This window comes from Camelus dromedarius, chromosome 14 (genome assembly GCF_036321535.1).
Source record: "Camelus dromedarius isolate mCamDro1 chromosome 14, mCamDro1.pat, whole genome shotgun sequence".
NCBI classification, from domain to species: Eukaryota; Metazoa; Chordata; class Mammalia; order Artiodactyla; family Camelidae; genus Camelus; species Camelus dromedarius.
The window spans coordinates 64,437,063-64,450,685 of NC_087449.1; the positions used below are offsets into that span (position 1 = coordinate 64,437,063).

The window sequence follows — 13,623 nt, forward strand, 5'->3', positions numbered from 1 at the left end:
CTTCAGGTGACTTTCAAGAGAAGAGAAAGAAGTAAAAAAAAAGTTTAACCAAATAGAGAACGTAGAGTAAACCCCAGTACTCACCAATATATTTCAGAGCTGTAAGATCAGTCCTAACAGTGGAGTGGATCATGATCACAAGTGTGAAAAGTGGCCAGTCTCATCAATGCTATGAATAATTGTCAGTGGCAAAAACTGGTTTACAAGGATCTTTAGATTAGAACTCAAATATCAAATGTGATACTGAAGGAGAAAGGGGTGTATAGTTTCTATGCATTAAATCTATGCCATCAATAGATATTTTTAAATGTTTTAAAATAGTATTTCATTTTTTTCCTAAAAAAAGTTGTTATAAAATTCATGATGCTTTTACAACTGTGACATATGGAATATGACATTGGAAATATGTCATATTTAAGTCCTAAGAGTATCTAAAAAATTATACCTCTCTCTGGGAGAACATGTGAATCATTTCCTGATAACTACATCAACAGTCCAATTTAATAATGTAATTACTTCACATAATGGAAATATAGCTGAATCCTTCTGAAAACACAATGAAAATATTCCTGGGGTTTTATAGATGTCAGATCTGTGCAAACTGAGTCCCATTTTAAATGTACCAAGAAAATTCATTTCTTTTCTTTCTTTTTTTTTTTTTTTTGGCAGGGGGGAGGAGGTAATTAACTTCATTTATTTATATTTTAGAGGAGGTACTGGGGATCGAACCCAGGACCTTGTGCGTGCTCACCATGTGCTCTACCACTTGAGCTATACCCTCCCCCGAAAATTTGTTTCTTAAAAGGATTCTGTTGCAGTTTCTTGTCTTCTTTGTTGAGAATAATCACCCTCCTATTTTCTTATTTTTTTTAGATGCAAACTTTGGAACACTGTGTTTTCTCAATGCAAGGCAAAGTTAGAGCTGTGCAAGGTTAAGCAGTACAAATTCCCTGAACAAATGATCACAGCGTGTCTTCTGTACTCCAGGCACTGCTGAAGGTCCTTGGGGCAGCACACTGAATCGAACAGATCAATTGAGACCTCGCTCATATGGCAATTACATGATAGAGGAGAGAAGATTAAAAATAATTAATATAGAAGTGCTGTGACGAAAAAGAGGAGCAGAATATGGGTGACAGAGAGGGGCAAGAAGTGTGGGGGTCACTGGGGGGTGTTTAATACAACAGGGGCAGGGAACATCCTCTCATAAGGTGGTATTTACACATAGACCTGCGGGCATCAGGGAGCCACACAGCCTACCCGGGGCCAGCTGTCCAAAGAGAGGAAACAAGTGCCTAGGGCAGGAGGGAAGATGCTGAGTGAGTCCAAGAACAGGATCCAGTGTATGAGCAAGAGGATGTAGGCCAGTGGAGGAAGGTAAGGTTAGAGGTGGAGCGTGTGTGTGTGTGTGTGTGTGTGTACGTGAGATGCAGGTTATAGGCCATCAGACGTAGGGTGAGAGGCTTTGGGTTTTACTCTGCGTAGGAAGGGACGTCACTGGAGGGTTTTGGGGACAGACATGGTGGAAAGAGTTCTTTTCCACTACTGCCATGTTTTATCTCCAAGGAGTGATGACCAGCAGAAATAAGAGAGTAAATGTAAATTTTTTCACTCCTTGCTGATTTTCTTTTTCTTTATTCACACAGGCTCATAGCTTTCAAGATCTGATCTCCTTCACTGAAATATCTAAGTAGAAGAAAAACAAAAACAAAACCCTGAATAAACAAAAGAAAAATTTCCTTCTAGTCATCAACTTCCTAAGAAACAAATGGAAAGTTTCCTCAGAATAATTCCTCGGCTCCCTTTATTACAAGGTAATTCTCACTTTACTCATTTTCATTCCGGCAGGAAGTAGTTCCTTATAATTCACATAGCTTTTTTCATAGAGGACTACAAAACATGATAGAAGGAATGCTTTTACCTTTCTTAAATTCATCCTTATCATCACCACTATAAATAAGTAACATATGAATGTAGGTCCCAACTACCTCCCAAAAGATGCACAACCCAACAACTCCACTGGGCGGGCAGAAAGGGAGACAAGCCCTTGATTGCTTCTTTTATGACATTGATCTCACCAGGCAAGAAATGAGTGTTAAAATTGCTTACTTCAAACTAAATAAAATTCTGAGAAGATCGATTAGACGAGGGGAAAGAAAACAATTATTTGCTGATAGCTCAAATTAACAAGGTTGTTTTGCTCCCCCATCCTGGTTCCGACCCTGTGTGCTTTTGCAAGCTCCTCTCTCTCTCTCTGTGAACAGTTCCATTTGAATATTCCCTGTCCTTCTACATTCTCTTTGCTGTCTATTCCAAATCTGTAATCTGCCAAAATCTGGACAGATCAGATTTCACTTTAACAGCCAGCACAGGACCTGCCAACTGACTGGAATGGGATTTTGTGATTAGGGAGAAAAATGCTGGCACTTCCTTGCCAAAGAACAGAGTAGATGCAGAAACTCTGGGCAGCGAAGTAACTAGCTAAGGAATGAGAACCACACAAGTCCTCTTGGGCAAAAATGGAGAAGCCGGAGGCAGCACGTCTGGTGGGAGGTCCATGAGTCCTGGGCTTGGGCTCCGCCACGTACTAGTTATGCGACTAACCTCCCTGTACCCCGTCGCCTTGCAGTAACCAGGAGCACTGCTGTGGGGAGTAAAGGGTAATGTGTGCTGAGGGCTGACAGTACCTGGAGCGTGATGCTCAGTCAGCATTTGCACTTATTAGGACACAATCAGTAAGTTTTATCTCTCCCTGTAGGTACAGAATCTATATCTGAGACATGGTTGGGATGTTAGAAGTCTAGACAGGAGTTAGTAAAAGTCTCACACAATCTGCTATCTTTGTTAGAGAAAGTCAGAACTAAACAGGCCAGGGAGAAGGAGCATTTCTTCCACAATTTACAGTAAAACAGATAATAAAGTGCTTTTATCATGTATAGAAACTGATTCCTAACAAGGATACTGGCTGTATTACTATAATTGTGGAATAGGATTTTATCTACACGGAAAAGACACTTCCACCTTTGGGAAATTTACTTAAGAAATAGTGATCCAACATTCAACCTACTACAAATATCAACCTGCCTGAATCAATATTCAACGTTGCACCAACATTCCTCTCTCTACATATATACTCACTAATGACTCTTCTGAACACTGTCAAGTTTAATGAAGTGTACCTAACTCCTACTGCTGTCTCTATTTATAGCTGGAGTTATTTCTGAATAGTGCTGGGCACAAATACCAACTCAGTCCAGAGGAAACTTCAATTTAAGAGCAAAATCGTAAGACAATGAGTCAGAGGGTTAGAAAGAAGGTGCTGTTGTATTTTCTTGCTCAAAGTCACCTAGAAAACCAAAGCTGTCTTTTTTACTCAGTTTCTAGCAGTGAACGTTCAGCCACATTAGGAACTATATTTTCACCTCTGCTATCAATCCCCAGGCTGTCTAAACAAATAGGGTTCAGCTTCACCGGGGCCAAGGAGGTGATCAGCAAAATTTAGGATTAGAAGCGAAAGCAGAATGACAGTTACACTGGACAATATGACCCCACGTGCTCTTCAGTGGACTGCCCAGACTAGCTGGAGAGGGACACACACTCACAAAAGCCCCAGCCCTTTTGCCATTCCCAAATAGCAGCAATCCATGCAACTGTATGTGAGAAAACCTGCCTCTCACAGAGAACACGCTGTTCACATCTGGCAGCTCCCAAGAACACTCTGGCGATAGATAAACGAAGGGTCTCTCAGTCTAAGTCTTAGATCAGGTGAGCTGAATGATGATTGATCTGCTGTGCAATCTGTTGTTCATGTTTCTGACAAACAATTATACACAGGTGTTCCTCCAAACTTACTGGGCAACAATGATGAAAGTATTTCTAGGTGCCACTTCACCCCATGAGAAGGTCCTAATGCTTTAGGACATGCAAGTTTCTAACACCTGGACTCTCCAGGCCACCTCACTTGACCCTACCCCTGTTTGGATTAAGGACACACCTCCAATTCAGGCTTATAAAAGTTAGTTCCTAAGCACCTATGCACATGCAGGGGTAAGACTCCATTCCTCTGATACCTGGACCCAAACTGGACACAAGAAAACTCATCACCACCACCACCACCTTCATCATCACCACCACCATCATCATCATCATCATCTTCTTCATCTTCATCACTACTGTCCCCAGAGAGTGCGAGGAAGAGGAAGGAGAAAGGACTGTCGTACAAACTACCTCAATAAAAGCAAAAAAGGTCATCAGGGAACAGAGGAAAAACAAGAAGAAGAAAGCTTTTACAACTGCTGGCCTTTTAATTAAATCTTATGCTAAAAGTTGTCTGTACTGACATGCAGAAAAATAATTTACCTAAATTATACAGCATAGGAACTTTTGGGGGGAGGGAGGCACTGGAATTAATTAGTGGAATTCTAATTAATTCTAATTTCTAAGGGGCTGAAAATAAAGTGTCAAGGCATAACCACTGGCTCAGCCCCAGCGACCAGAGGTGAGGGATTTGCTCCCATGACCCCTTGGTCTGACTATATCTCAACTACGATTGGCAACAGTACAAAAAGTAGGCAAGTGGTCCTGTGAGCGCCAGCTCGCAAATACAAACTGTCCGCAGTCTCTGAAATTCATTTGTAATGAGAAACGACACATGAACCAGATTTTAAAAACTAAGTTACTTCTTTTTATTTTGTACAGGAAGGAGGAAGAGTGAGAGGAAAGAAGGGAAGAAAGGAATTAACTTGGAGCAACCCGCACTTTGTGCTGTTATCCAAGCCTGGCAGAAGCACGGACCCGGGGCACGAGCCTACCAAGCTAGTTAGACACGCGCGTTAATAACCCCAAACAGAAAAACACAGGTAACTGAAGTCAGTGTCACACAACAGTTCTTCCAAACCATGTTAATCTCCTTTCCCTGCACTTCAAACACGCACCCAGCTCTCCTGCTGCATAAATACCTAGGAGAAATCCTTAGGGAGGAGGGACGTCTGCTCACGGCGCTGGGTGAGGCGGGCAGGAAAGGTGGCCCCGAGCTGGTGGGTCTGTGTCTGGAAGAGCTGGCAGGTACTGCTTGAGGGCTACTAGCGGGGACAGGGAGGCTTGGTGTGCTAGACAGGACGGAGCTGCCCGAGGATCGCGGGCTAGGAGAAGACGAAGCCCCCCAGGGGTGGGTGACAGTGTAGGGGCGGTACCGCGGAGATGAGGGCTGGCTCCCCGCGGCCGTCCTGGAGGCCGAACCATGCGGGCTCAGGGCCATGGAAGGCGCAGCCGCCTGGCTGGCGGCCTGGGAAGGGGAGGCAAAAGACGGACTCATCAGTGGCCCCGAGCTCCAGAAACTCGTCCTGGGAGCTGGACTAGTTTCATAGAGGCTAAATTAGTCGAGAGAGAGGAAAGAAGAGAAAATTGAAGAAAACCTTGAGAGAGAGAACTAAAATGGAAAATACCAAGATTTTAAAGAAGAGTATAATTGCACTTCATATCTCTAAGCATTCGAGTCTATAAATCTTTTAGATACTCATCTAAATAATTATAATCTAATTGCTGTACCGACCTACAGGCTATACTTAAAATCTGAGAAAGCCTTCTCTCCCAAGACTAATGTACTATATACAGCCTTTTGTTTCTAAAATTTAATTTACCAGTAGCCTAACCATGGAAAGCCAAAGAGACCAAACTGGAAAAGACGGTACCTCCTGCGATGAGTAAGTCTGTCCCCCCAGACATGATACATGCCATAACCTGCATGACACAGGCCCATGAGTGAACACTGCCTTCTCTCCCATACTTCATGGCTATTTCACTTCCAATTAGACACGCAGAAAGAATCACACTGACCTAGACAAAGAGCTGGCACCGAAGGAACCCAAACTGCAGAACATGGGGCTTGTTCCTGGATTGGAGCCAGTATTTAGCATGAGATTTCTGTCTGGTGACCGAGCTGCCGCTGCAATTGGCTGGGATGTGGCTGTCAGACTGGCAAACGGGTTTTCATCTCTAGTCTGAGTGGACATCATTAGCACTTCCATTAAAATCTGGCCAATTAAGTCCTTAAAATCGGAGAACACTGTTGGAAAGGCAGAATAAAGAAGAGGTTACACATGGTTCTTCATACACATGGTCCCTGAATGAGCCAAAGTGAATCCAAGAAGCTCAATGTGGTATTTTGGACTGGATTCTGGAACAAGAAAAGAACAATAAATAGTAGAAAACCTGTTTCACCAGAAAGCCTGGTGAAATCCAAACAAGGTCTAAAGTTTAGTTAATAGTCACATCTTGGTTCTGACAAATATACTATGGTTATGTAAGATGCTAACATCAGGACAAACCGAGTGAAGTGCATTGAAGAACTCCCTGCATTATCTCTAGAACTTTTCTGTAAATCTAAAGTTATTCCAGAATAGTTAAAAAAAAAAAAAAAAAAAGTTGGCGCCCAGTCGATGAGAGTCACTGCTGATACGTATTAACTGTAAAAAGAAGCTACTTCCAGCTACGAGGTTAGTTTATCAGGCTAGAAGTGCGACTGGGTTATGTCCTCATCTATGTACATTTCACATACAGTGAAAGTATTAAGTACAAACTTCAAAGTATTTTATGAAGGGTCTAATATTTAGTCACCATCTGGCTTTTCGGAGCAGATTCTGTTTTCTAGCTTCCTTCTTATTCTTGGCAGCTCCCAGTTGCTTTACTGTAGGTCTTTAGATAATATTTTAAACATTAATAATAAAATGTCTAATCCCTGTAAATCTTATCTGATTAGTTATTAAAAATTACCACTTAAATGTTTACAAGACAGACTTGAGAATCTTAAGATTTCCAATAAGAATAATAACAAGTGGCAGGGGTTTTAAACTCATTTTTGCTAAGCTCATCTGTATAACCAGAGGTAATAATAAGATCCCAGGGAAATCAGAAGTAAATTATCCATCCGCCAGGAACACAGGTTCTTTTTTTTTTTTTTTTTTTTTTTTGCCACGGAAGACAGGCAGCAGAGGAAAAGAAACGCAGTCACTTCCACGTTCACACACTCATTTAACATCTACCTACTAAGGGGTTATTAAGTGCAGGCACTGGGAATACCTCAGTGAGCAAAACAGACAGAAATCCGGGCCATCGGGGAGGCTGTATTCCAGTGATACGCCAAAGAACACTCCAGAGCACCTCCCCGACCTCGTCTGCATTCCAAATGACTGCTCTAGAGAAAAGTGACAGTGCCCTGTAAGGCTGGTGACTTGCTAAGAGTTTTATTACTTTGTTGTAAGTGTGGTTTAGTGTAGCCTCTTAAAATAGAATCCTGTAACCACAGCAAATATCAATGTGTTCTATCTTGCTAAGCAATTTAATCAAGGAGATTTACCCCACTGTCTACACATGACCCGACAGGCACTTAAAGCAGGCAGGGGTCAGACAGAGAGCCTCTCCCAGCATCCCTGGAGGCTGCTCAGCACACTCCTACCCAGAGGGTAAGAGGCACTAATGCTCTCTCTGAGCACCTGCTTATCACAAAGGAAGAAACTTCAACCTTGAGACAATGGAGACCACTAATTTATTTATACAGCTTTCTTTTAGAGAAATCATAAAAGCGGAAAAACAGAAAAGTCATTTATCAATAATGTCAGTGGACAGTGGCCAAACAGCAGTGTCCTCATCAAGAAGGATCCCTGTAATCAAAAGCCCCAAAGCAAGACAGAATGCATGTGGATAGAAGAGAAAGACAAAAGACTTTACATTCTGGTTTTTTATTAAGGACTCTTAAGACAACGGAGCTTGATTCCTACCTTCTTTTGGGTTCTGCTTAAATTGTGCAGAAAGAGAAGAAAGAAAGATGACATCTCTGTCCCGATCCTTCCAGGAGACACGAAAGATCTTACAGACCAGCTGTAAGGCCTGTTCTTCAGACACTTCAGAACCTGATGAAGGCTCCTTGTAAGGAATAAGATTTGGAGGTTAATTTCAAGTAGTAGGAGGTATGAATTAGACTTTAATAGAAATACCTAATCCTGATTTAATTCACTTATTAATGAGTCTATTTTAGAAACACATAGAACTATTCACCCATTGATTTAGGGAAACATAAACTTGTTACTATGACTTCAGAGTTACAACACGTAGGTCTCATGAGCCTACAACACAGCCTACCGGGGTTTGACTATAAAACAGCAAGATTGCTAACAGGAACTGCCAAGGAAGAAAGATGGTGAAGGACGAACATTTACCCCATTTATTTATTTCTCTGAATGTTGAAGGACTAGGTTAACGTTCTAGGTACACAATCATTTTTCTCCAGAAAGTTTCCCAGAATTTAACATTTCTCACTACTTTCCATCACAGATAAAATATCATATATGAAAGAATTTTGTAAACATTAAAAAAAAACCAAACTATACAAAATAAAGCATTGCACCACTAGGAGGCTACAGTCCAACTTCTAATAACCATCCAAATATGGTGCTGAACACTAATAATTGATTGAACATAAAGTGATGCAATTACCTAAACCAGTTGTACACATGACACACATACAAAAACCCTCCAAAAGACCTTTTTCTAAATATAGGGAATTAAAAGCTCAGATGATAAGAAAATGTAAAAACCCCATGTTTTTAAGAAGCTTCTACCTGCTACTAAGCTTCACATTTTCTTGCTTCAATTCCCACTCATTTTCCTCAGAACACTACCAAAGATATGATGGCTTACTTGCTTAAGTAATTAAAGACCAACAGAAAAAAAAATCCAATTAGCTTTAAATTAACTGCTATAATTTACTGATGAAAAACGTGGACCTGGAACAGAGATAACGGAAGGATTTTATCAGATAAAAGGACTGAGTTATACGTCCATTAATAAGAGCAATCCAGGCTATTTTTCCTTAAAAGAAAAAAAAAATCACCTACATAGGGTCTGCTGGTTTGGGGTGGCCTTCCCTAATAGACTTTACAGATACAAGGCCCGAAGCAGTGTTTACTACTTATATTACCTGGACTAAACACAGAAGCAAGGGCTTCATCTCTTACCAACCTTATCGCTGAGGCTCCTTTTTTCTCTTCGATCATTTTCATCAACCTCCATGTTTTCAATTCCTGAATCCACATCTACCTGGGACATGCTTTAAGTAGAAAAGACATATCAGTCTCTCACCTTCTATAAATCCACCCAATGTCATAGCTGCTGGTTGAGGAAAAGTTTTAAAATGTCGATCAAAATCAGTCAGGAAAGCAAAACAATAAAGGGTCATCTTCTTCCTCATTAATTTTTAAGAGCTCTTCGTATATTAGGATATAAACATTCTGTCTGTCATACTTGTTGAAAATATTTTCCCCAGGTTGTCATTTTCTTAGGCTCACTTTCAAAAACAAAAATTAGAGCAGTTTTTCTATATATACTGTTTTTAAATGATATACAATCAGCCAGAGCCTGATTACAAAATTTGGTTAAGTACAAATATTCTTTTTCCACACATTAAATAAATAATTGTTTCAGCACCATTTATTGAAAAGACCATCCGATCATTCTTTTCACACTAATGTGAAATCACCTAGGTCACACATCCAGTTGTCACATATGCGTATGTCTCTTTCTGGATACTCATTTCTGTTCCATTAGACCATCTGTCCGTCCCTGAGACAACTCCACTCTACCATACTTCCTAAAACCTCCTAAGTTTTGGTATTGCTAGCTCAATGCCTCTACCCTGTTCTTCTACTTCAAGAGACTCTTGGCCATTCTTGGCCCTCTACTCTTCCACACATACTTAAGAATCAGCCTGACAGGTTCCTTAAAAATCCTATTGGGATTTTGACTAGAATTTCACTGACTCTAGAGATCAGATTGGGGAGGAATGACATCATTATGTTATTGGTCTATCCATCGACAAGGTATCTCTCTCCAAGTATTTAAAGTTTTTCTATAAAACTTCATAATTTTCTCCATAAGTCTTTCACTTCTTTTGATAAATTTATCCCTTGGTACCAGATATTTTTCAATAAAATTAAGAATGGTACCTTTTTAAAAATTAAGTTTTCTAATTTTTTGTTGCTAGTACACAGCAGTGTACCTGATTTTAGATATAGACCTCTTATAAGCAACTTGTGTCTTTATACCTTGGGTTTACTGAGTAGATAACTATTTCATCTTCAAATAATAACTGATTTGTTTCTTCCACTCCAGTCCTAACTTGTTTTACTGCACATGTTGAATAGAAGCAGAAACAGCAGTCATCCTTGTTCTTATTTTGAATTTTAAAAAGAATGTTTCTAATTTCTCACCACTAAGTATAAGAGTTGCTACAGTTTTTTGGTAGATGTCTTTTACATTAGTCAGAATAAGAGGCTATGCTGTGGTAACACATACACTCTGCAATCTTAGAGGCTTAACACTATAAGGGTTTATTTCTTGCTTACGCAAAGTCTGGTGAGAGTGAAGCATCCTTACTCCATCCTTAATCTATGCCATCTGCAATACACAGCCTCCAAGGTCACTGGAGCAAGAGAAGAGAGGGATGGAGGAGGAACATCGGCTCAACTGCCTTCACCTAAAAGTGACACATGTCACTTCCACTCCCAAGTCTACTGGACAGAACTAGTTACTTGGTCCCCATCTAATTGCAAAGGAGACTGGAAATGCAGGGGAGCATATAGAATGTTTGGTGAACTCTGTCTCTGCCTTAATATCAATTTAAGTTTTGGTCTCCTGTTTCCTGTTTGCTAAGATTTTTATCATGAATCAACATTGAATTTTATCAAACCTTTGCAACCACCAGGATTATATGGCCTTTCTCTTTCATATAAAATGAATAATATAAATATTATTCAAATATTTATAGATTTTCTAATGTTAAAGTGCCCTTGCATTCCTGGGATAAACTTACATTAGTCATGTTATGCTATATTCCTTTTTAAATGAGACTTTTCATTGAAATATGTATACGGTATTGTGCATAGAGGATATATGTTTGGCTGAATAGTTTCACAAAGTAAATGTGCTGATGTAATCAACCAGCGCCCAGATCAAGAAATAGAACATTACCAGCTCCCGGAATCCCCCTTATGACCCTTCCAATCACTACTGCCCTACCCACAGTAACCACTATCCTGGCATCTAGCCCCATAGATATTTTGTCTGTTTTTTATGTGCTACAGTATTTGATTTGTCAATACCTTAAGGTTTTTGCAAATATGTTCATGAATATGATTACCATGTAATTAATTTTCCTCTTTTACATTATTCTTATCTGGTTTTGTATATTAAGGTCTTACTAGCCTCGTAAACTGAGTTGGTAAGTTTAAAAATTATCTGGAACAATGTGTGTAAAGTTGGAATGGTAAAATTACCTACAAAATCATACAAGCAAGGTGCTTTCTTTGGAAAATTTTAAATACCAATTCAATTTAACTCACACTTTTTTGATTATTCAGTTCTCCCTTTCTTCTTGAGTCAATTTTGGGAGAAATACATTTTTCTAGAAATTTGATTTTCATCCAAATTTTCAACTGCACATGCATCTTGCATATTCACATTTTTCAAGAATTCTCTTTTTCAATAACAATTATTACTGTGAGTGCCCATTCTATGCAGGCATTGTTCCAGGTGTCTGAGATGACAGCAAACAAAAGAGACAAAAAAATATCTCTGTGTAACAGAGCTTCCATTCTAGTTAGAAAGAGGAAGATGATAAATAATAAACATAATAAATAAAGATATAGTATAGCAATAAATGCTACAGAAAAGTTAAAGAAAAAAGAGCAGGGAAAAGGCATGTGAGAGGGTAGGGCTTTTCCTTTTAAATGGGGTGAGCCTCACTGAAATGCTATTTAAGCAAATACGAAGGAGGTTAGCCACGCACATATCCAGGGGCAAAGTATTCTAAGAGGTTTTATTCCCAATACTTATATTCTCTTTTTCCTTTTTTCATTAAAAAACAAAATTTTTTTATGCGGGGAAGTAACTAGGTTTATTTATTTATTTAATTTTTAGAGGAGGTCCTAGGGATTGAACCCAGGATCTCCTGCATGCTAAGCATGCACTCTATCACTTGAACCATCCCCTCCTCTTCTTTTTTTCATTTTTAGTTATGTATGGCTTTATATTCTAAAGATCATTTTACCTGCAACACACAAATGATGATATGTAATATCTGTTATTGTTCAGTTCTAGATACTTTCAAACTTCCATTATGATTTTTTCTTTGACCCATATTTAGAAGCATGATCTGTTATTAAAATTTCCAAACTTATAATGGGTTTTTAAGTTTGTTTCCCTATATTATCTAACCTAATGACAGAAAACGTGATTTGTATGATTCTGATTCCTGAAACTTTTGTCAACAGGTATTAGAAAAGAATGTGTATTCTCAGCGGTGAGGGTATAGCTCAGTGGTAGAGTGCGTGCTTAGCATGCACCAGATCCTGGGCTCAATCCCCAGTACCTCCATGAAGGAAGGAAGGAAGAAAGAAAGAAAAAAATCTCTCACTTCAAAAAAACAAAAAAAGAAAGAAAGAATATGTATTCTCTAACTATAGAGTGCAAAGCTCTGTATGTTTATATCTTTCAATTAGATCAAGCTTGTTAGCTGTGTTTAATTTGTCCATATGCCTGATATTTATTCTCTTTGTTCTACTGATGGCTGAACGAGACTTGTTAAGTCCCCCATTATGATTATGTATATGTCAATTTCCTCTACTTCTATCAATATTTGCTTTATTACATGTTGCTTTTATATTACTTAGAGGACATACTTTGGAAACTGTTATATACCCTATTGGTAAACTAAACATTTACCATTATGCAGTGCTTGTTTCTAGTAACATTTTGTGACAAAGTCTAATTTCTTAATATATTTATCCCGATATTCTTTTGTTTAGTATTTTCCTGGCATATTTTTTCCCTTCCTTTTCCTTTCAATCTTTCTCTAATGTTTCAGGTATGCCTTCTGTAAACAAGAATAAAGCTGGGTTCTATTTTGTTTTTAATCCAATCTATGCCTTTTCACTGTGAACTACTATCATTACTAACATATTTCCATTTCTTTGACCATCTTATTTTGTGCTATTTGTCTCTTTTTTTAAATTTTGTGTTTCTTTCTTCCCTTTCTTTGAATTGTTCCATATTTTCCCTTTACTAGTTTCAAAAATATACTCTTTCTGTTCTTTTAGTGGTTACCCTTGATATCTTATCAAGCATTCTTAACTCAAAATCTAAAAGCTGGTCAGTATCTTTACCCCTCTCCCAAGTATACAAGAACCTTACAGCTTAGCTTGCTCTAATCACTTCCCTTCTGGCTAATCTGCTGTTGCTATTTGGTCTGTTAGGTCTATCTGATTTTTTCACTTCTCTCCCCCAATATTATTTTATACATTGTTATTGCTGTTACATACTATCAGTGTTTGTTCAGATTTATACGTATTTATTATCTTCTTGACTCATTTTTCCTTCTTGCATCTCAGACATTAGTCCTGAGATCATTTTCCTTCTTCTCAAACTGCATCTGTTAAACGTTGGGGGTTTTCTGGTAGCAGGTTAATTTTTTGTTTGTTTTTTAAATCTATAGGTATCTTTATTTCACCCCTGCTCTTAAAAGATAGTTTCACAATGGCACATAATTCCCAGTTGGCAGTTATTTTCTCTCAG

The 13,623-nt window shown here is 38.9% G+C and overlaps 1 protein-coding gene across 2 annotated transcripts in view; it reads right to left on the minus strand.

The window, feature by feature from the left end:
- Positions 1-13,623, minus strand: part of UBE4B (ubiquitination factor E4B) — a 108,505-nt gene that overhangs the window by 46,943 nt on the left and 47,939 nt on the right. Inside the window, exons 4-8 of one of the 2 annotated variants that reach the window (XM_011000811.3) lie at positions 9,016-9,103; positions 7,776-7,920; positions 5,836-6,064; positions 4,959-5,369; positions 4,071-4,223 (exon numbers count right to left, since the gene is read on the minus strand). In XM_011000811.3, coding sequence (XP_010999113.2) covers positions 4,071-4,223; positions 4,959-5,369; positions 5,836-6,064; positions 7,776-7,920; positions 9,016-9,103 — 1,026 coding nt within the window. The remainder of the gene's footprint in view (positions 1-4,070; positions 4,224-4,958; positions 5,370-5,835; positions 6,065-7,775; positions 7,921-9,015; positions 9,104-13,623) is intronic. The other variant, XM_011000812.3, reaches the window with a different exon arrangement.